Source organism: Megalopta genalis, chromosome 3, assembly GCF_051020955.1.
Source record: "Megalopta genalis isolate 19385.01 chromosome 3, iyMegGena1_principal, whole genome shotgun sequence".
NCBI lineage: Eukaryota > Metazoa > Arthropoda > Insecta > Hymenoptera > Halictidae > Megalopta > Megalopta genalis.
The window spans coordinates 3,153,659-3,178,298 of NC_135015.1; the positions used below are offsets into that span (position 1 = coordinate 3,153,659).

At 42.0% G+C, this 24,640-nt stretch overlaps 1 protein-coding gene across 5 annotated transcripts in view; it reads left to right on the top strand.

Annotated features, from left to right (window-relative positions):
- Window positions 1-24,640, top strand: part of OtopLa (proton channel otopetrin-like a) — an 85,391-nt gene that overhangs the window by 11,655 nt on the left and 49,096 nt on the right. Inside the window, exon 1 of one of the 5 annotated variants that reach the window (XM_076519560.1) lies at window positions 4,875-5,141. The exons of 2 other annotated variants lie outside the window; for them this stretch is intronic. Coding sequence is in view for 2 of the 3 variants with exons in the window: in XM_076519558.1 (XP_076375673.1) it covers window positions 16,999-17,137 (139 nt within the window). In the remaining variant the exon portion in view is untranslated. Of the gene's footprint in view, window positions 1-4,874; window positions 5,142-16,246; window positions 17,138-24,640 lie in introns of those variants that run through there. 2 more of the 5 variants (XM_076519558.1, XM_076519556.1) reach the window with 2 other exon arrangements.

A 24,640-nucleotide genomic window follows, 5' to 3' on the forward strand; every position in this document is an offset into this window, starting at 1 on the left:
CGTGAGATCTTTATTTTTTTTGTCATTTCAAGTAATAGTAAAATCTAAAAAAAAATCATTTCAGTCATCGTCTAGTACACTAGTCCGTCTAACACCGAAAAAAATTCAAGTCACTTAGTTCAGTTTCAAAAAAGTTATTGCGTTTTAGAAGGTGCATGAACACTTTTGTAACCTACTGTATGTCAATTCAACATGTAACCTACTGAGCATTGTGTGGAAGTAATAGACGTGTGTTGCTTTATAAGAATGAAAAAACTGAATTTATTGAAACTCTTTTGGTCAACCTTTTGCTATGATGTATGCTTGAACTATACAATTCATTGAATCTTCTCACATAATAGAGCATTCATAATTTCAATAATTTTGAACTAAGAAGTGGAAAACCGGTGATTTTTACTGTTTCGATAGATATAGTGTTATAAACTGTGCGCGTTATGGTTTTCTGGCAAAACTAATATATGAATTTATAATTTTATTTAATTGTATTAAATTTTGAATTTATACATGTCGCAAGAGTAATCCGTAGCTTGTTTTTTTTTGCCCAAGCGTATTTAATTATAGTCCGTACCGTAATTTTGTTTTTTGCTCAGTTTCTTATTTTATATTGTTGTTGTTCCCGACCTCGGCGGACACCAAAATTATGAAAAACCGATGAAAAGCAATTTTAGCGTTCGCTTTTCGTGTTCCAATCGGCTCGGTGGCGTTCAAATATTTTCCGCGGAAGGCCCAGCCTCCGAAAGTAAACATTTGCTCGGGTTCGCCGGCTCGATCGGCGCTCGCGGGGACGCATCGTCGAGGCGACCGTAATCGATACCCTCCAATTAACATGTTGCTCAAATTAAAAGCACTTCGGGTCGCGTGCGAGCCAAACGGGGGCACCGCGAATCCCAAACTTATTGACCGACCGCTATTTACTTCGCCGCGAGCCAAAAATCGAGTCAAGGTCTGGGCAAATAAAAATCACTGACTCGATCGAGTGCACCGGAGTACATGCACCCACATAAAACACTTCCACGGGGTATCCTAAATGCAACCGTTTCAAATATCTGCAATTTAAGTGTTGTCAAGCCACGAATAACCCGCCTAGTTAGCTCCGCGATTACCTCAAAATTCGTCGGTTCAACTGTAAAAAATTTAGTCAAATGCAAAGATTATTTCTGTTAGGATTGTCAAGAAGGAACCTTTAAGGTTCATTCAATGGAAAATACGAAAATTAACTTCTCTACACGCGAAACTGTTTTCGTGTTTACTGCAAAACAATTTCTCTGACGCACGCGCGCGTATAACATTGTATACATATAAATTGCATATTATACATATACAGTTCGGTCCTGTGTCACATACAACAGTTAGGCTTTTAATAGTGTTTCAAATATGAACAAATTTGATAATGTGAACATTATTTTGGAACGTTTTGTAACAACTCTTTTAATGGTGTCTCAGCGGCATTTCACACTCGTAGTGTGAAGGGTTACTCATTTTTTATTGTGTTCTGCATGCCCGTAATTACTTTTCAACTGTATTTAAACTGTATTATACATTTTTAATATCAATTTTTTCGATGTCAAATTTTTAGACAATGTCATACGAATGTGATTCAATTGTCATTAAAGTGATAAAATCTTTGAAACACAAGCGTCATGGATTCGCTAGCAGTACAATCTCTTGAAATATTTGCTACACAAAATGTAACACCCTATATACCGGGTGGCTGGGTTCATCGGGCCGTGGCATTGAACCGTCAGGGGAGACCGTGCCAGAGAGGGATGAAAATGAGAAATGGTAAGGGATGCTCGACCTCCGCGAGCTCACGCACCCTTCCTCCTTTGTTTCATTCTTCTTCGGTGAAGCGATCGCAAAATGTCGCTGTACAAAAGCTGGAATCAATCTTTTTCTTGAAATTATATGGTCTGCTGTTTTCGACTTGTGATTGGCTTGCTCTTTCAAAAATTATTCAAGAGTGAATTGAAGGAAGAAAATCATCAGCTTTTGTCTCATGAGAAGGATGACCTCGTGGGATTTGCTGTGAAAAGTATTATCGGATGCACGAAGATATTTCCATAAAATTATATACATTGTATAACAATGTACGATTCTTTCTCAAACTCATCTTGATCGATTTATCTTTACACACTCGCAGTGGTAAATTTGTTTAACCCTTAAATGCATGACTTTTTGTTTTGAATTTTAAAAAATCGTTTTTTATAGAAATGTAGTCATAGGTTACGCAAAAAATAAATAGAAAAGTTTAGGTAATAATATTGAGTATTTATTTTGAAAAAAAGTTGTATGTAGACTTTCGGTAACAATATGCGTTTATTACGAAAATTATTGTAGACGTAAACAAATGGTCATGTATTTATATTATCTATTAGTATAGGAATTTTCGCATTATTTATAAATGAAATGCAGCAAAGCAATTGCGATTTTTGTTGTGACACAAAGCAACCTTGCATTTGATGCACTCAGTCCGTGAAACTCGAAAAAAGAAAATATCTCTCCAAGTAGCGCAGCACGTTGAAGGTTATCACCCACCACATTCAAATGTCAAAAAACATACAACTTACTCGCCAAAAGTAATGTCAAGTCTTTTATTTCACACATGGTCTATTGTCTACTGTTATCAACGTGTGTTCGTAAACGCACATACTCAGGTTTTTGAATAAAATTAAGTGGAACTGGAATGTAGACAATTGGCAACAATATGCATTTAAGGGTTAAAATCCTTATTTACCCGAGTTCTTTATATTAGAGCACGACGTAGTTACATTTTGTACTGTTTAATTACAAATTATAAATACAAAGTTTCGAAGTCTCCAACTTTTAGAAAAGTCTATACAATTCTGCTCGTATTCATTTCTCTTGGAATATGAATGAGTTATTCAAAATGAGTTTGTTCAATATTTCTAAAGTGTAGCATCAAACACAAAGTGTGTCAAATTTGCTTATCAAATAATAACTTTACAATTTAACGTTCCGCCAATCTAGAGAACAAAATTGCAACTAGAAGACCAATAACAAAATTTAATAGGAACACTAAAAGACGAACTGTTCCTGTCGCTAATGACTCGATGCGACGTAAAACCCGAAATTAAAAAAATATTTCAACCGTCAGAATGCATTTCTGCTCAATGTTTACCAAAAACAAAACAATAAAAGTAGAAACCAAAGATGCATAAAATTTTTTGATTGATATTCCAATGTACAGAAGCAATTACCTTTTACAATAAAATTACTACGGTATCAGAGAAAAATCTCTGGAGTTCACAGAAAGATCTTTCGAAAAAGTATGATCCGAATCAATCGCACATATTTCCAGTAATCCTTTTTCAAACTTACAGATCATTACACAAATATTTTCTTAAGTATATCGGATCCCATAATTTCACAACCAATGTTCTATACTGTTGCAAAGGGTATAGCTCGGTGGTTCAGTGTCAGTGAACGTGTTCGATAAGTCCCATCGATCCCCGTGGACAGTGTTTTGCCCTGTTCTTGGTGTTTCTTTGGTAGGTTGCGTGGCAAAAAGTGCTCCGCGTCGTCGTTGTCGTCCAAACATCAAAGAACTTCTTCGCGCAGGAGAATTCTTTGCAGCGTTCGAGATAAAAGCGAGGCGCGACGAATTTCTAGGGCGAGAACTCTGGGGAAGGGAGAAAGAGCGAGTTTTGTCCTCGACGTGAAACGCGAACGTAAATTCTCGGGGCGAAATCGTCGCAACGTAACGAGCAGAGACACCGGCCTCGTTGACGAGACTAATAAAGCACCATAAAACATCGCGAACGGATACTTTGTCAGACTACAATGGGCCCGACAATTAGTGGCTTGGCTGAACAGGGTCGCGTCGCATCCACGTGCTATCTTGGAAGAACATACTTCGCCTAAAGAATTGTTACGGACTCAACACTGAATATAACATGCATTAAAAGCGACTGCAACGATTAAAATAGTAATACTGAATTTTCTTCTATTCTGTGCGATCTTTATTATAAATTGAGCAAAGGAAATTGGACTTGTACAATTTTTATAACTTTAATAACTGTAGAAGAAAAAGTATGAAACCGGCTATTTGACTGGCGCACAGTGAAGTATTAGATCGAATTAGTATTATTTTTCTTTATTTATGTACTTGTGTAGCGTTATTCTGCAATGAAAGTAAGTTAAAATACCATAAATAAGTTAGTACAATAAACTCTCCCTAATTGACGCTCAGATTGGGCACAAAAATGAACAATTTGAGAAGAGGAAATATGATTATTCGAGCCTTGCAGCTCGTTTTTATAATTATTGACAATCGGTAACTACAACAACGAGCCGCAATGCTCGATTAATCGTATCTCCTCTTCCAAAATTGTCCATTTTCGTGTACAATCCGAGCGGCAATTAGGGAGATTTTTGCCAGCGAAATCATGCAAATACACCACTGTGTGGCGCAGGTACGTTTAGTATTGAAGTTTTACAAATAGATCGAGCTTCTATTGAATTTGCCTCGATAAGAAACCTATCCTGGAAAAAACGGAGATCCATTTCCGATCATCTACCCATCCATTGTTCTGGACGCCGAATCTTCCGGTTGTTTTGGACACAGTCTATTCAAGCGATCGGCAACCTGAATTTCGATCGTCGTGAGACAACAGAAATCGTTCTGTTTTCCGAAATCCGTGGACGTCGGGTGGATGCACGGTTCTCGAGGAGCAGGCAAACCGGAAACGAGTTGAAAATACGGGGCGATTAGGCTGGTGGAAAATTGCATTGGCCGCGGGGGAAACGACACGAAGCGACGACGCGAGCCGAGGGGAGGCAAACGACGTCGAAGAGAAAGGAGAGACCCAGGTATCGGGCTTGGCAGTCATAAAACCACGATTATTCGCGTGCGAGAGGCCAATCGTGGCGCGAGTGTCTGCCTCGTGATCGCGAACTCCGGCGAACCACGGTTCACGGTGACGAACCGACGGGAAGTTCACTGAAAATCGCCGATCCGGAAAGAAATGCAGATCGCAGACGATCGATCACGATACCCCCAATGGAACGCCATTTGAATCCGCGACTGCGGTCGGCTGCGGTAACTGGGACGCGTGTCTTCTGCCTGAGGAATTTTTAATCTACTTTGCTAGTGTCTGGAAACTTGACTGTTCATTATGGAGGTAAGAGGCTAATTTTAGCTACTATCGGCGAGTCAAGAATTTACGGCGGGAGTTCTGTAGTTAGACTGATCCTCGTTTGAGGAGATTATGGCGGTTGGAGTCAGACATATGTAGTCAGAAATGTTGGAGGAAGCTGCGTGGTTATGGCTGTGGCTGTGGGTGCTTCCTTCGGTGATCTTTTTTATCTTTGTGACTGGCAGTGTTGTAAATTAATGGTGTATTTTAAAGTTTCGCGTTATTTAGAGATTGGGTATGCCTCGTGTTGTTCTTCTCTTAAGTGTGATATTATTTATGTTTCACATATAAATGAACACGAATCTCTACACAAGAACGCTTATTGTTCACATTTTTGTTTATTTTTCTGGATAGACCGCCTTCTAACAATTCGATTTTTTAAATTGATTATTCAAATGACACATAAACGAACGTGTGATTAATCTCTCAACTCCTCACTTTATATTTTATTCTGTACCCAAGCTAAAAATAACCATTATTAGCACATTGGCTATCACGCCAGTCATTTACGACAATATTTTTAAACTAATTATAAGGTAGAAAAAACTGAATTCTATGAGAACGTGAACGAGATACGGAAATACTTTAACCGAATAATTTTTCATTTGCTTGTTCTTTCACAATGCTGCAATCAACGTATCAATAATTTCTCAGCAGCAAAATAAATAAACCATTCATCCCCGGTGTACGCACACATTCAAGCTCGCTGTCTACAATATTCAGCATCGACCAAAAGTCTGCGCAACCGTCGAACTCGACGATACAAAGCAAGGGGTTAAATCCACCCTACACAGCTCGAAATCCCGCGAAACCACCCCCTGTTTCTGGATCCCTTCTCCGCAAGATCGATCCGACTTTCCCTACCAGCGCACCGAATCGCAGCCTCCCGAATCAGTCGGATATAATCGCGGTGCAGGTTCGTGAAGTTCGATTTCCTCGCGATTGTTTGGCTTCGCCCGCGGTCTGGTGAAAGTTCGCGCGTGTACACGCGGCTCGGCCTCGAACGGACCGTGTCTAACGAGGTATAAAATGACGGTAATGGATCCGCGATGGTGTTTTTTCTGCGTCGCGAGACGACGACGACGATCGCCGCCGATCAGATAACGTCTCCCGTTTCATTCGGTTCTCCAGGATCGAGCTCGATCGCGCTCGATCGACGGACCGTCGCACGCCCGGACGTAATGGCCGACGAAATCTCGTCGACGGTTTGTTCGCAATCGCACGTCATCCCGACGACCCAGTTTTCTCCCTGGGAACATGCTTTCCTCTCTTTCTCTTTCTCTCTCTCTCTCTTTTGTCTCTATGTATCTCTCTTCTTCTCTTTTCCTCTCGTTCGCTCTGTTTGCTACTTTTTTCCTCTTCCCTGAAACCGCACCGCTGGCTGGAATGCCTGAAAATACCGGGGAACGCGGAAAGCGGATAATATCGGACGGGAAGAACAATGCCCGCTGTAATCATCGTAATTGCTGCGATTATTATCATCCAAGCGTGATACCGACGCGGCATCGTGCTCACCGGAGCCTCGGCCACGCTTCGACCGTCGACGTTCGACTGCGAATTTACGAGCGATGCAACAGCCGTTACAACGATCGTAAAGAACGTCGAAAGTGGACCCAAGAAAATAGAAAACGCTGATGCACCATAGAACGGAATGCTCGATGGACTTTCATGCGAGCGATCGGTCAATAGAGAGGGAAACTTCCCGAGCACTTTATGGACAGAAGGGATTTTGCCGCTTGTAACCTTCGAGGGGATTACATTTTTTATTTTTCGGATTACGGGAATTCTTCGGGATGGTTTGAGGAAAGGATTTGCTATGTTGCAATCTTGCTTGATCGCGGTTCATGGAGGACGTAGGCAGTGGTTTAAATATAATATTTTGTGTTTGGGGAATGTGCCTAAAAACGAAATTTTTGTTTCTTTTAATTGTTATAATCAAAGCTGTTTCTGAATTTTAGTAATTATATTTTGGTAACAGCAAGTGCTTCACCGATTTTTTCAAACGTTGGTCAGCTCTCGTTAGCAATTATGAGTGAGTTATGATAATTGGACACAACTCGTGAAACAATAATAAATCTGCCGTAATGGCGGTACACTTGAACAAAAGCAACGACTATTAAAATCGGTAACAAGAGCTGGTCGAAAAAGTAATAAAGGTCGCTCAGCATTAATTATAAACTATACAAATTAACAATTTTAATATTGATCGCTGTTACTTTGCCAACAATAGTGACTGCTATCGACCTTTATTTTGTACTACTGAACAAGAAAGATGCATGTTTGAATTTGTTAACAAAAATTACAAAAAATTCAACGTTAAATCGTTGAATGGTTTGTCAAATCATCGTCAAACGGGAACAATTAACGAGAAAATCGATTTTGAAGATACACGTGCCACTAAAAGGAAATTGGCTGGCGTGTCTGATCATAACCTACCGCATCTTCTTCTTGTAAAAATAGAGTACGCGTACGTGAGCCTAAGAGTACGTCGATATCCACCACTAAAACTCGTTGTAGACACCCACAATTCATGTAACAAGTAGCGCTGTGCGCAATAAATTTTTCTTTCGATTCATTATTGTTTAGGTGACTGTAAGTTATTCGTTACCTGAATTACGAAAAATAGATGATAACGAGGTTCGATAATAAATGAGGGCGCACCTTAAACGCCGACATACGTCACTTCCCAGTCACTTTCGAGCCTCAGAAATCAATATTTTCGTAACATTCGTCATTTCACTGTCATTGCAATCGGCCACTCGTGGGTTTCAATAATAAATACATTGATCAAAATAGCTAAAAAATGGAAACCTTTTACGTTGCGAGCATTGCAACGTTATATTCTGAAAATGTAACATTTAGACTTAGATCATGACAAATGTATGAGGGCTGGCGGAAGGTTTCAAATAAAAATTCTTCCGCATGCAATTTATTATCAACTTGTTATCACCGTTAACACTTATTTTCACAGTCAAAATACCCGCAATATGTAATCCTTAGTTATCTATTATACAGGGTGCCCAGGTTTTAATGTTCAAACTTTGTCAGTGTATTCTATGGCACAAAGTAAGAACAAAATATTATGTGAACATAGGTCATATAGAGCTTTATTAAGAAGTTATAACAAAAATTCAGAATAGGAATAGTAATCAACTTGCTGTTACTGCGAGCATTGGCTTGAATAGATCAGCACATGCCGTGTGTTTATGTAAGCTTTGTTTATTAATACATTTCAAAATGTCTACCGTTGTTGACAATACATGATTGATATCGATCGAAGATCGAATTTATGACCGTGCGAACTTCGTTTCTATTCTCTTTCATTTCATTGAACGCATTATTAATCCTATTCTGAATTTTTGTTATAACTTCTTAATAAAGCTCTATATGACCTATGTTTACATAACATTTGTTTCTTACTTTGTGCCATAGAATATACTGACAAAGTTTGAACATTAAAACCTGGGACACCCTGTATATTTTTTTCGCATAACGTTAATCGACTAGCAAGTGTACAAAAAATGGGGATCTGAACGGTTTCGCGATATTTTGTCAAGAATGATTAAAAATTGGTAAATGACAAATATAGATTGGTATTCGATTATACGCGACAAGAGTGAAAATAATCCTATTAAAAATGGCCGTGAATAAAATTGCAGAACAAACGGGTGTACAAAAGCCAATGACGGGGAATGATCGATGATCGGTATCCCTATAAACGCGATTGAGAAAATTCTGCATTAAACTGCGAAGTATACAGGGTGTCCCAAAAATGTAAGCCCTCGGAAGATTCCTGAGATCGTTTACCAGTCCGTATTTTTTGTTAATAACTCATTAACAAAGCCGCGGAGAAGATTTCCGTTGAGGAAAAAATCACTTCAAATTCAGGAATCACACCTCATTCAAAGGTTTACAAGCTTTTTGGGACACCCTGAAGAAAGGCGATGATTGAGAATGATCGTCGATCGGTTTCGGTGCGATCGTCGCAGGAGGTCGCGGTCTCTCGTGGCAGCTCTCGGCAGGAGGGTTGTTCTCGGGTTCGGGTCGATGGACGGTACGTGGGCGTCGCGACGCCGGCGCCGGTAGGAAGCTCACAGGTGGTCGCCATGCAGTCTGGCCGTGTTTCGTGTCGAGTGCCGCGGCAGCACCTCGTCGTGCCGCTTTTTCGAGGTCCACGACCGACCGACCGTGCGGGCCGGCCGGCCCGAATCGATCCGTCTCCGCCTCCGCCGCCCACGCCGCCTCCACAGCCTCGGCTGCTTCCGGCTTCCGATTGTTGTGACGCCGCGTGCCGCCCCGGTGAAGCCGGTGAAGCCGGGAACCTTGGCTCCAGGCAGCCCCATCGTTGTCCTCCACGACGACGCCAGGATTTCTCTAGCACCGTAAGCCTCTCCCTCGTTCGACCTTAGACAAGCTTCTCGGCGTTGACCCCTCGCCCTGCTCTCCCGGCTCTCTCACCCTAGACGCTTTATTATCGCGAGGATACCTTGGGACAACGTGCTCTTGATCCTGTCGTATAGGGGCTTGCTGTCCCCTATCTTCTGCGATCTTACGATCCGATAAGCAGACGCTTTCAGAGGACCTTCGAGGTCCTCGGCTGGATTTTTGAGGATATGGAGATTAATTCGATTCGGTTCAAGAAAGGATACGCTCCTGTGCGGGATGCTGCGACCTAACCTAACCTGGCATGAATCTCTGTACCTTCTGTATATTCTGTGTGATTGAGGATGAGAATTTTCTGTCGGTATTTTTCAATCGTCGGGAGTTTTGTGTAGGATAATTGGAGGATTAGTTGTGGAAGGAATACGTCAGTGATGTATCTTTCTTGTGAAGACTGTAGTTGAATCGTAGACGAGATTCGTTGAATGATTGATTGGTGTTTCTTATGGGTGACTTAACATTTTTAATTTTCCCACTTGCTTCAGTGTCTGAGTCGTAGCAAAAATATTGCAGATCGATGAAGGTGCTGAAAAAGTTTGTATAATGTGCTGGGAGGGTTACTTGTATATACTATATACAGTATGCATTTGATTATCCCACTGATACCTATATGTAAGCCTCAAAAGTCCATGAGAATGGTGCGAAAAATTTCTGTGTAATGTGACGGAAACGTTGCTCAATCAAAAGATTGAAAAACCAGCTTCGTTGTCCTGAATTAATTAAATATTCATTGATACCTATATCTGAATCTCGGTCAGAAAAATCTCAGAAGATGAAAATAAGGATGCTGAGAATTTTTGTATAATGCAACAGGAAGGTTAATTCCACAGATCACGGCTTAATCCAGTAATGGAATCACCAATTTCCTTGCTCAGAGCTATAAATATTCAATCATCCCATTGATGTATCTGTTTAAATAGAAGAATACGAATCAATCGGGTTGCCAAGAACGCTTTTCGTGCAATATCTCCTCAGTTAATCGTTAAACTGAATTTAAAACGATGAATTTTTACGCTTGGAGAGTCATGTAGCTGAAACAAGGATTAATAATGTGGGGCAGGGGACATTGTTGAGCATAGTTTTCGGCAGTGCCGACCGAGCAATAGTATCGACCAGATTTGGTAGCACGGGCGGAGCCGGCGCGATGACCCGGGTGTGTTTTCGGCTACGAAACTCTCGTACTATCTATACAACTCGTCCTCGTGAGTCCTGCCCATTGAGACCTTTTCCTACGATACGTGTTGCTCCGATGACATCATCGGCCGGCTCCTGTGCATGTGCTCGTACTCGAGAGTGAACGAACTCCGTGCTCCTTAACATTGTATGAGACCTACCTTGAATTATCAACGAAAAAGTGGGGCCGTGAACAATCCTTGGACTAGACCTACTATTCTATTTTCTGTTGCATTCGTTTGGTAGCTCGTATTGCATTTAGCTAATTTGCTGGGTTGGCCCGCTCTGGGAACTCGATGACCGCCATTTTGAAATTTGGAGGCTGGTGCAATTGAGCGCGGATGCTGCTTGAGATCGTGACGAATCTAAGAAATAGAATCATTGTGATTGGAAATGAATTCTAACGCTTCTGAAATTAGGATGCATCTAGATAACAGAGAGAGAGAGAGAGAGAGAGAGAGAGAGAGAGAGAGAGAGCTGAAGCAACCATCGATGTGAATATCATTTATAATGTTTCTGAAATTAGGGTGAATCTAAACAGTTGATCCAGATGGAATTGAAGTGGTTGTGATTTAGGTAGATTTGGAAAGTAGGATTTTTGTTAAAAATAAAAATTGTCTACATTGATCATAAGGTACAGAAGCCCTATAAATATTTCTTCCTTTCTTTTTTTATTTTATTCAATTGAAAATAATGCAACAGTATTTTTATATGTTTTTAGGATTTTGCATTTGATCTATTCACTTTTGTCATGAATGCATAAAATCCACAGAGTCTAGTTTATAATGTGCAATTCTGAGGATTACTACATATAAACCTGTGAACAATTGAAAAATTCTTTAATTGACTCTATCAAGATCAACCCAGCCAAAACATTTAAAACGAATCAAGTCTGGCAACCAGTATCTCCAAATTCAGAAATTTCTCAAACAAACACGATAATCGATCAGGATAAAAAAGCCTTTCACTTTCCTAATATCTCAATGAACTTCCCTAGAGTCAAGAAACCCTCGGACAAATATAATCAATCTTCTTAAAAATCTCTCTGCATCTTCCTCAAATCTGGACCAATCGCTTCGAACGCATCCGCAGTTAAAAAATTCGTGAACGTAGACAAGATGACGAAACGTACTTCGCAGAGGGTAAATCGAGCATCGGTCCTCGGCAGATTTCGAGCAGGTTTTTAATTCGTTTTTAGATAAACTGTTACCCGTTTATTGGCCAGCTTCGGGAACAAGGCTGGCAGCTGGGGTGGGATTTCAATAAACGTCGATACTCGACGAGCGGAGTTAAAAGCTCATCGGCGAACCGCAGGACTGCCGGCCACTGTTTCATAGCAGGGCGTGCTTCATTTTTAATTACATGCCCACTTTGTTCCACTCGAGGACTCGGGCGGTCGCAAGTTCTCGCGCCAAGCGTTGAGAGCCCAAAGAGCGCAGAAAGAGAGAAAGAGAGAGAGAGAGAGAAAGAGAAAGAGAAAAAGAGAGAGCGCAGCGCAGCGCGCTTGTTCGCCAGTTGTTCGCGGCGTCGGCCGAGATTGAACAACGAACTCGCGATTCGTTACCACCCGCGCAATATACCCGGGGATTAAAACGAGAAGCGGTGACAAGAGAGAAACAAACCTGCCGCGAATGGATTCGCGACTGACACATTTTGCACGGCCCTGTCCGAGTACAAATTTAATGAGTGTTCCGAACTGGGTTGCCGCCTGTCCGCGCGAAACGATGAAACTCTTGCACGATTTTATCCGACGAGTTTTCTCGTTATCGTGGAAAAAACTGCGATAATGGAGTTGCACATTGAATAATATCATCTTGCGGCGGGGATGTTACGGTAACTTGTGGTCTTCGATGGTTGTATTGCTACGGTAGTTCACGCATTTGCTCGTGGTCTTTTTTGGGATGTCATTACGTGCAAACATAGATTTATGTGTATTTTTGCGGAAAATATTTTTAGACGATACCTACGTTGCTCATTTTTATTAGATTTTGTTCCATTATTCCTGGAATATCTTTTAATGATAAGATTTTTATGCGATCTCTAATAGTTTCACTATGTTTTGAATATTTCTTTGGGTTTTTGAAATGTGATCATTTCTGTGTGATAGTAATTAATTCTTTATGTGTTATTCATTTCTTGGAGACGGTTAATCTGATGTTTGAACTTTCGCAGATTTCTGTTATGAAGAATTATAGGAGTTAATTTTTTAATGCTTTTCTGCTAACAATTGCTCTTTTTATAAAAGCTAGATACATTTTTTACTCATTTCCTAGATTTATAAATTTCAAGTTGACTTGATTAGGTTGCTTAGAAGAAAAATGAGATTTGAAGAAATAATACAAATGGGGTATCTGAATATAAGAAATGTGTTTCAAAAAAAAAATAAATGAAAGGAAAGAATAGATTGCCCGAAAATTGAGAAAATATTTGGAGAATGAATAGACATCGTTTACAAATTGAAAAACTATTTGAAGAAACAGTAAACATCCCTCAAAATTAAGAAAATAATTTCGTAAATCATAGATGTCACTAAAAGTTGAAGAAGTGTCTCAAGAAGCATGAGTCCTCCCCCTAAAAATTAGAAAAATGATTGGGAACGAAGAAGCTAGAACCTATCTAAAAATTAGAGTGATATTAAAAAGAATAAATATTGCCAAAAATTGAAATAATAAATACTAGAAACCCTCAGAATTATGAAAAATATTCAAATAAATAGTAGACGTCCGTAAAAATTTTGAAGGATATCATAAAAGAGTAGGCAGCGCTGGAAATAAAAAATAACATTTAAATAAAGTGTAAACTATTCTAAATCTTGAGGAAAATATTTTAAGAAAGTGTAGAGGTGTCGCTAAAAATTGCGACCTCTTTTAAAAAAAAAGTAAAAATTTGAATAGAAAGTAGACAGGGTCGGAAACGTTCAAGAAAGAGCAGGCACCGCTAAAACCGGAGAAACCGTAGGAAAAGGGGATTTCAATGAAATCATCGATTCCAAATAAAGATAGTGTTTACCGTGGTTTGCGTTCGTGTTCTTCAAGCGAGATCTCGGTTTCCTCGTCGCCAGCTTCCGCGATCCGTATGAAAAAGTGAGGGCGACAAGCCGGCTAGGTAACCACAGGCGCAGTCAGCTCCGAACTGTGTCACGACGAAGTAAATGGCGGCGGGTATTCGCGGTATAAAGCAACACTCGGCAGCATTAAAATCGCCCGCTTGGTGGTCTATCCGTGTTGGGGTAACGACCTACGCGAGCTCTCGTCGATTCATTATAAATCGACGGATGGTTCTGTGAATCCAATAGCCTGTGGAAGAGCCGGTTCAAGCGGGGAAAGAGCTTATTCCGGGGCAACGATCTTCGACGGAATCCTCGCGAGTCGCTGAATCTCCATCGGAGCGAGAGACCTGGCTTCGTGTCGATTTGCAAAATTGAATCGAGTTGTCCCTGTTTCCTGGCATCGCTAAACGAAGAGGAAAGAGGGAGAGAGCGATCGAGCGCGCGCGCGCGACCGAGAGAAAGACAAAAAGTGAAAGAAGAAAAGCAGAAAGTGCTCGAGCCACGAGACAAAACATTGAAAGAAATCGCGGCGAACCGGAACGCGGAAGAATATTAATAAAAACGAGGGAAAAGAGCGAGCCTCGACTCGGGCTGGAGAGGCTTCGGGGGTCGCAAACATTTCAAATGCTAATTCCGGGATGGCTGCCGCCGGATAGGGACAGGAAAAGAAGAAGAAGAAATTAATTAGGCAAGGGGGAAACGACCGGCAGCGATTCCACGAGAATTCTTTGGCCGAACGGGGATACGGTAATTGGCGACGTTTCCAGAATTTCAACGGCGGTACAATAATCGGCGGATCGAGGCTTCGACAATGCTGTCTCGATGCCTGCCTCACAATCGGGAATCTATTAGCCTGCGTTCGTCGATCGATCGATAGCTTCTTGTCGGATAGAGGGCTCTGCCAGCTAGCTGAGGTCCAGCACAGCTGCTGCCGCTGCCGAACCGCTTCCGGTTTCCATGCTGGTCCGAGAAAAGACGGTGACCGAAATAACATGAAAGCCGCGATGAAAGGAACCCCCGTAATCGGACGCAACCGGAATCTTTCAGCGAACCACGCGCTGACAATTAAACGCGTTCATGCTGCGCCCTGGTATGCTCCTCATTAGGCTGCGATCTAGAGGGGCCAGATTATTGGGACGCTTCGGGGACACCGAAGGTGACATTAGAAACACCGTGAGGTTTTGTGGCTGGGCGAAGAGGTGATAGAATCTAGGGATTTAGGGTATGATCTAGGATCTGCGTTGAAGGCATTCGAATTTGGATAGGGGATTTTCTTTCATTTTAGATGGAGATGTTTTGGGATCTAGTTGGCGAGAAGGAAAAACTGGTTTTAGCTAATTTGAAAATGGAAAATTCGTGTAGAAACCAGCGATTTATATGGGTGCACAAAATGGTTATTGCACTAATTATACAGAAGTAGTTTGAGAAATTTCGCAATGCGTGTAAAACTAACGTGAAAATCTGTTGGATACCTTTGCAGATAATTCACTTGTAGATCAGCTTTAAATTGATGCGTCCTTGAACAACAAGATGACTATACCGTTTCATTATGAAACAGCGTGATTACAGTGCAAGGTTCAGTAAACGAACCTAAACGTCAGTCGCACAGTGGTTTATGCATTTGAAGAGTAGAGTGTCTATGATGTGAAGCTTCATTATTGCAGTGAAAATTGACTAGCCAACTCGCGAATCAGCCTCGCAGTCATCTATAAACTGGAATAAAACGGTGTCCGGATTGTTTCAATCTAAAACAGTCTATCACAGTGAAAATTTGCTAGAACCAACTTCAGGACAAGCGACGCAGTGATCTATAAGCTTGAACGAAAAGGTGTCGGGAAAATTTAATCGTAAAACAGTGACATCTACGATCTCCATGTAATTCAGTGATTCTAAGAAACAGTGCGACCCGTTCACCGAACTTCTAAACGAAGAAACGAGACCCTGAAACAAACACGCGTGTGAACCGTGCCGTGCCCACCTTACCCAATCTCTGAAAGACCGCAGAGGTGGGAGCACTGATCCAGAGCGAGGGATCGAGAGCGGCGCCTAGCGGTCTCTATCGCTGGATGCATATCCGCGTGAAAGAAGGAAAACGAAAGTAGCGGGAAGAGAGAGAGAGAGAGAGAGAGAGAGAGAGGAGAAAAGTCGCGGCAGCGAAACTGATAACCATCTCGCACGCGAATTGTTCGTAGGTCTGAAAGGCGACACGGGAGCAAATTAAGTTCGCTATCCAGGTTCCATTAGCGGTGGTGGCTCGTGGATCGATATAAACGTAGGAGTAGGAGCGAAGGAAGAGGAGAGGTAGAGGAGAGAAAGAGGAAGAGGAAGAGAAGGGAAACGAAGGGACAGGTGGGGGGGGGGCGGCAGAATATGCTGACAAGGCGAGATCTGCAATAGCGATCGGTGAATCGCGCGGAATGGCCGGCACAGCAGCGGGCCGGACGGGCTCGGAGCGGGCTGTAAGCGGGCTTGAAGCGGGCTCGAAGCGGCGCCGGTGCTCGGTATTATCGGCGTCGACGCCGTCGTGGGGCTCACGAGCGAGCAAGCGTCGTTCGGCGGCAGGTACGAGGGTAGGGGGAAGCAAGGTAGCGTGGGAAGAGGCAGGTAGGGGGTACGATGGCAAAAGGCAGAAATAATTCCACATTTGCCGAGCTGGCTCGCACGTGTCACACGCCTCAGGCCCGCACACGTGCGCGCACGCGTCCCTTCTTCTTCTTCTCGGCCTGTTCGCGCGACACGTGAATAGACGAACGACGAACCGGGACGGCCCAAAACCGGAACAAGGGGAGCAGTGGGAGGCGTTGAGAGAAAGAGAAAGGGAGAGAGAGAGAGAGAGAGAGAGAGAGAGAGAGAAAAGGGAGCTGTAGGGAGAAAGAGAGAGAATCGCGAAGAAGGTAGTAGCCGACAAGGAGAAGTGGTGGCAGCCACCGGCACCGCGGCGTGGCAGAGGGTGGCGGAGAGTGTGCATCGCCGCGAACTGTTGAAAAGGGGGAGAGAAAAAAATAGGAGGGAGAGCGAACCGGGAAGGATGCAGTGTGATAGTCGGCTCCAGGATCGTGATTAAAGCCTGTGACGCCGACCAGCCACGCGGATTTTCCTCCGAAATATATAGCCGGGCGATGTGCAAGAATAGGAGGCAAGCAGCCAGGCTCGCGAGCAACGCGTCTCTCCAGAGACCGAATGGAACGTGAGCTCGCAGTGAGCACCGCGACGCCGCGGCGTCACCCGGACCCGCGTTCGGATAGGTCAGTTATCGCGGAACAAACTAGCTGCCGGCGGGTTCGCGTTAGAATCCTGTATCAGCCTTTCTCGCACACAGGTAACCAAGGATTTCTCAGGTTCTTACTTTCTGTGTTTTCGTCCTCCTCGCAATCCTATCCCACCTTCCTTCTCTATTTCCCTCTCTCTCTCTCTCTCTTTCTTTCTTTCACTGTCTCTCACTATCTTTCTCTTTGTTTATCTATTTTCTTGATATACTGTCTCTTTGTTGGTCGTATTTGCAGCTCTACTGATCCGTAGTTGACACCCACTCACACTCCCCGTTAATGTTTGTCCTTTCTTTAGAGTATTCGCTTACCTGTTGTACCCAGCTCCGACCGAGATTCTCTCGCGCTGTTGTTGTGAATATCGAGTTACAAAGTGCTTCTGCTAGTTAATCACGGAGGGAGTCGATAACTGGATTAGGCCTTGCGCTGTTTTAATTGTGGGAGTTGATGGCAGCCTGGTGATCCGACGTGATTTCCACTCCCGAATAAATTATTTGAAAAACTAGTTTGAAACGTCGAAATATTTTTAAATCTGTTTGCGAAGTTCTTGAAACAAGACACAAATAGTCCAGGGGGTGTTAGAACTATTAATTGTGAAGTAATCAGTACTTTGTTGGCTGCTCATGTTTCTAATTATTAGCAACACGTTTATGAAACGTCTGTGGGGACATAGTGTCCATAAATTGCAGAGTGATAAAGCCTCGGTTGCAGGAGAAATCAACACTGTTGAGCATTCGTGTTTCCTATCCATGACAAAATAATTCCAAAATAGTTGTACAAGGAAACAGTGTTCGAAAAACATCATAGAAATTGATATATAATTGTGAGATATAATGCTCATCGATAGAAAGCTTTATTTAATACACAGTACTTAAAAGTCATTTTAAATGTAGATCTCAGAAATTCATCATTTTCATCTTTTGGTAGAGTATTTAAAAAATTATAACAACAAGTACATAATTCTAAAATCGCCCAATGAATAGTAATTGCGAAATAATAATAATATTGCGAAATAAATTTATACTTTGATAAATCATATAAAAAGTTCGTACGAAAATACCTACTGCTTAAAATATATTTGAATGGTGTCACATAAAGTGTGACCATTTCAGAAAGTCTTCCAAACAGTCTCAGTCTTCAAAGAACGTTTCAGATGCTGTCAAACCATTAATAACAAAATAAACCAACATCCTATTTATCGTCTATAAATCATTTTAAAACATCTTTCACGCGGAGTCTTCCTTAATCCATTACCCTAAAATATCGTGTCGGTCTCGTTACGAAGATTTGGAACACGATCTACTAAATATGGATGTTATTCGCGACTTTTAAATAGAAATGAAACTCTACCCTCCTACGGCTAATATTTAAACATTCAAGTAATAATTGAGAAACATGAGATATAAATGATCTGTCTCGCGTATGAAATTATTAGTTGCAAACAAGTGTTGATTAAGGTAACTATGAAAGAAATCCTAGTGCAAGGGGTTAAAAGACGTCTTAGACGTGGTCAAATTGTAGTGAAATGAATGAACACCAGTAGATTGTTTTAGCATCTTACAACCATACACAGTCCTTACAGAACATCACAGAGATCATCAATCTATTTATAGTGAAATAAACGATCACCCTGTAGAACATTCTGGTTCGCAATCTGCAGCGATTCGTTCCCAAAGTCTCGCATGGAAATTCAGTCCTCAAAGAACCCGGAGTGTAAACCTAGCAAAGCCATTTCGAAAATTCTCCCAAAGAGCCCCATGGATCCCCGTAAGCCTCTTAATTGTAAGATAAACGTTCATCCTGTTGACATTTCGCGTTTTCAACGGGCCCCGGAGCTCCGGCAGAGAGATTAATCCAGTAATCGCTTCCGCCGGCTAACAAAGTGCTTCCGAAACCGTAGGCTAGGGGTGACTCGGTATACCGTGGAAGAACCACCTTAACTCCCCTAATTGCGAGACAAATCGCGGCGTCCTGTTGATCGCGCGCCCGTATCGCCCCCTCCCCGCGATTCCGTGGTACCGGTCCTGCACTTGTTGAATCCACCCTCGCGCGACTCGCCGCGTTTCGGCGCGGTTCGTGCTTTCCACCCCCGGTCTCCTCGAACAGTTTCCGATTGATCGTGTTTTTCCTGCGTCAGATCATCGTCTTTTTGCGAACCCCTCTCGCTCGATGCGTGTTTTCGCGTTAAAAATAGTGGCCGAGTTCTCCCTTTGTCGACGCTCCCTTGATGCTCCCTTGTCACTCCCTTTGTCCCATTCGCAAGACGTTACTTCGTCGTCGCTTGCCACCCCATCGTCTCCGGTTGTCCCTGTTCTTCTCCGAGAGAAACTCAGAATCGCGAGATAGGTCAGTAACTACACGACGCTCGCCTTCGAGCCCTTTGGCTTCGTCTTCGTTCTCTCTTCCCTTTCGACTGCAATTTCCTGCGCCGCAAGGGGAGATTTCATGACCGTTGCCGTGGCAACCAGAAATAGAGAACGCGAGCGACCCTTGCCACAGGGAAACAGAGGATTGTCTACTCTCCCAGCTACGAAATGCGCAGGTGTGCGCATTATTCCAGCCGAAACTCTGTTCTCTCACGCCATCGCGAGTCGTCCGCGGGAACGACGGATAACGGCACTTAGCGGCACCTTTCGCGTTCGAAATCCCTGCGTGCATCGGTAGACCATAGACACCACTTCGTGTAGGCAAATCCTTGAAGGATTTGTAAATTGCGAGCTTCGATCGTACTCAATGCGGTTTCATATTTCATTCATGGCTCTCGTTGCAAAGAACATTGAATTTTTATTAAAGGGCCTACCCATTGTTGTTTATTAAAGGACCTACAATTCGAACGAACTTGCTAAATGTATTTAATTCATCTCCATTTTATTTGTCATTCATTGGCCACCGGTCGCAGAGAATACCGAATTTTTATTTCATTGCTGTTTTTTGGAAGACGTTCAGTTCATACAAGCTTGTAAAATGTTCTTTGTATTTAATGCACCTCCATTTTCTTTGTCGTTCATTGGCATCGGTTGTTGGAAATAATGAACTTCACTTTCGATTTTGTCTCCTCGGAGATGTACTTTTGCATGCATTTCTAAATGTACTTCATCCTTAGAAAGATGTAGTCGGTTTCAATAGATTGCCGATATTTGTGCACTTGTGGCATAAACGAATTTTTAAAATACTGGCGGAAGCATCCATTCAGAACAGATAGTACAAAATTAATTTTATATTCATCACAGGGAATTTTTCAAAGATTTTCTACATTTTGATGTTTACAAATTGGAATTTACATAAGGATTTGTTTCTCTAGCGTAGTCACTAAAACACTTGGTCTTGTTTGCAAAAACAAGAAAAAACTTATGCGCAACTATAGGTAAAAAGTATTGAACGAATAAATCATAAGATTAAAATTTCTATACATGGAGACCGTGGTTGTACGAATTGTATGAAAGTAATTAAACCCATACAGAGAATTTTAATAATTAAAAGCAAAGTATTACGTACGCACTAAGCCCGGCGTAGACAATTACGAATGAAAATGCAAAAACTAGTATTAAGAAAGATTAAAATCTCCATTAACTATTTTGTTTGAACATTTTATAGTTCTAAGGATTTTTAAATTACCACTGAATCCTGGATTTCTAAGCAAAACGTTCGCAATTGCCAATTAAATCACAAACATTAAACGAAATCTCTTACACATTTTGTCTTGCTAGGCTTTTCAAAAATATGAACATCGCATGAATCTTTATGTACCATTTTTCTGTGTATACGAAGTTTTACGAGACGACTACGTTCCCCGTCTTTGTGCAACCCGCATTTAATGAAACGTTGTTCGCGAGTAATTGCGTGTAAAAAACGAGAAAGCGTCCGTCGCAAATTAGCGTTGCGTTTGATATTCAGGACCGCCGCGAATCCGGAGCACGGCGACGAAATCGGCGCGTTCTTGCACGGAGCCGACACGTTTCGGCGAAACGGCGTTAAATCCGCTCCGCGGAGGTTTCAGAAGCAGAAACGGTCGCAAATCGCTCGGAAAATAAGGCGCGCACGTGAAGCGGTTTTAAAGCCGTGGCTCGTAACCGTAATTTATTCCGAGGCAGCCCGCAAACATTTACACGTGGCCAACGTTGATGAACCGTCAGCCTTCTCGCCGATTGTTCCTTCCGAAGAGAGAGAAATAGAGACATGGAGAGACAGAGAAAAAGAAAGAGAGAGAGAGAGAGAGAGCTCAGCCCGATTTTTCCGTCGACGTTGCGTCCTCCGTGAAACGTAATACGTTATTAACAAAGACTTCGCCGTTTCCGTCTAAAAATAAAACCCGCCTCGCGTTTCCAGCTGCCATGAGCGAGAACCGCGGCTTTCAGAGACGCGGCGAAACTTCCGTCGACGAAGGAAACGCGAATTTATTAAACGACAGCTATTGTGTCATTTCGCACGGCTATCTTGCAGCTTCTTGCGATTGTCTGCGCCCAGGTTGCAGGGATTTTGCGCGTGTTGCATGATTTATGGTTGCATGGCCGTCAGAAGGTCACAGTTTATTACAGAAAATTCGGTCAGATTCTGTTGGTAACTGTTAGTGAAGGGTGGCTGTGTGTCCAATGCTTATTCAGTCTTACAGAAAGTAATGAGACTCGAAGTAGTTTCGAAAAATGTTTAATAGTTTAGTATTAGACAATGTTTAATAGAAGTCGGTACGATCTTAGATCTTGTTTTGTCTGTGAAAACGATTATAGAAATTGATTCAGTACGCTGTTGATTTTTGTGCATTTATAGATAGGTTCGGTATGGCATTTACTTCAACATTAACAAATTATTGTCGATGATGGTAGTATTTGAAAATTAGAACAGTACTACAATCTCTATCGGTTGTATTTTCTTTTCAATGTAATCACTGATCAAGGAAAGGCTAATTGCCTAATTAAAATTTCTCGAAATCGGTAGACAAGAATGCAGATTTCTATCAACATCCTTGGCCTGCTAATCATGAATCGTAAACAGATTTAGGAACTGTCGGGAAACCTTGTTACCGTCTTTCATCGTCCAATTCTCGAAGCTCCCAGATTGCTCCATTAATAAAGTATGAGTCCGTGAACTGCAGCATCTTTTCGCTGCCCTCGGTATCAGATTTACAAATCAGGCCGCTAAAACAGTCGATAATATTCATACACTCGTATAAAAATAAACTGCACCTATTTTCATCGACCGATTCCAAATTCTGCGATCGACGAACCAGTCTCGAAAAAGAAAGAAACTTTAGAGAATGACGGTACTTGTGGAAACTCGTCGGCTGCTCCAATTTAAACAGCAATGATTCCGCGCCAGAAAACACTATTTACCAAGGAAGCAGTCCCACGCTGGATTATTTATTATTTGCGTTGGTGTCATCGGTTCCCCCGCAACGTTATAAATAACCGTAGCCGTTTACTTCACGCGCAACGGCGCTCGATGATCGATAATTCTTCCCTTGTGGCTACGTTGCCGCAACAAACGTACGGTAAATATAGAACAATGGGAATTTGAGGTGCGTTGGCTCCGTTACGCTGCTATTTAAAACACATCCGTTGTTTTCTTCGGATTCTGATCCGACCCCCTTGCGTTTTTAGCTCGTTGAATCATTTTGAGACTCTACGTCCTAAACGGTATTTTCTCAAAGATGATGCGAGGCATTCGAACGAATCCCAAGGCAAATAATCGGTACAAGTTAACGGCATACGTTATATTTTTTCCAAAATATTCGACGCGGCCAAATATTTTTTAAATTTATAAATGCTGATGACAGCCATTTTCTGGAAAACTGCATAACATGTTCGAATGAATCCAACCAGAAATAGTAAAGGTGCATCAGCTCTACTTATACTTTTTTTTCTAAACGTCAAGATTGTCCGAATTCTGTCGTTAATACGATTTTCGGTACACTACTTAAAAATGAAGATAACATCCCTTTGATACACCCTGTGTTCGAATCGAAAGATAGTAGACACTCTGCGCCGCGTATTTTTTTGGTTCTACAAAAACACCGCAAACATTGTCGACTTTTGGAATCGAGTATTCATTGACGAACGACCCAATTAACCACGCGATGCCCAATGACAAACGACACCCCTCCACGGAAACGAGATAACCGGGAAATCTGATTCGTCGAACGGCTCGTTACCGGCAAAAACGTACAACAAGTCGTTCTTACGTAAACCCTCCTCTACTCCCGCTAATTACTCGCGCGCTGCGTCGGGGAGTGACCCATTTAGCCATTTAGCCTCGCGTTCGAGAATCGATCCTCGCATCTCTTGCATCCATCTCGCTAGTGTGCTCGGTATGCCCATGAAACGGCGATCCCGAGCAATGGGCCAGTGATGAAAAATTTATTCCGGAATCGATCCCACTTCCCTCTATTTGCCGCGCGCGGCTTTCATTCGGCTTCCCCAGCGACCCAATTCTATAATACGTTTCATTGGACGTTTATTACCGGCGGAATTAAATATTAAACGATTCCGGAACTGCCTTATTTTAACACATCCCGTTCCTTTAATTATTTTGTAGTTTCTCCGATTTTTTTCTACCTACCTTTGACGCCTTTTACAGTGCTTCTTCTTGTCGGAAATGATCTTTTAATCAAGGTTTTTAATGTAGGCTGATAAAATGCTTTGTATTCTTGTCGTTGGCCCGATATTCTGTAATTAGCGCCATCGATTCATACAGTTTTTATGATTGTTAAAGTTCGGTTTTAAAAATGCATCAGTCTTCTGACGATCTTGTGCCAGATTTATCCTTCGACCTCTTCAAATTTACGACAGTAGTATACGTATGTGTTTAATAATAAGACGTTCTTCCAATTCAATTTTCGAGTTAATTATCCAGGGTACTGGGATACGTGAAATTATTTAGTATGCAAGATTATTTCTATTTGTCAGCCGAAAATTTTCCAAAGAAATTTCGATTATTTTGCTAAAGATTCCAATACTATCACGCTGTGAAAAATGTTTATTTGTCGGTCTGAGACTTTCCAAATCTGGACAGCCTTGTCAAATGTTCCATTCTCGTGTAACACTGTAAAAAATTTGTATTGCTGAATCTAAATAATTTCACACAGATTTGAACAGCTTCGAATTGATCTCAAAAATCGTAGTATACAAATACAAATCAAATATTTTAATTCTAATAGATCTTGATATAATTGAGTTAAAAAAAAATAAAACAAAGCGTTTATGACGTTGACAAATAGATGGGAGAGACGTTTGTTTTATGTCTAGAGCGGGAGGTTTTCTGTTGTGACACCTTTGTTTATTTTCCTGTCGCTCAACTTAATTCTCCAAGGAGATACAGTCGCGCGCGTAGTCAGATAAACCTTGTCGAAGATTCATCAACGGTCCCCAGGGATGTCTGCCTTGCAGTTCAATGTCAATCAATCGATCGGTAACGGCGCGAGGAGTCGATCTGGACAGTAGTTTTTGCCTCCCGCTGTCGTAGAAGACAGACACCTGACGCATTTAGCTCGTAGGCCGCATTCAGACGTCAGGGTAAACGTGTTTAGTCTGCGAACGGAACACGTGTATCGGTCAATCGAGGCA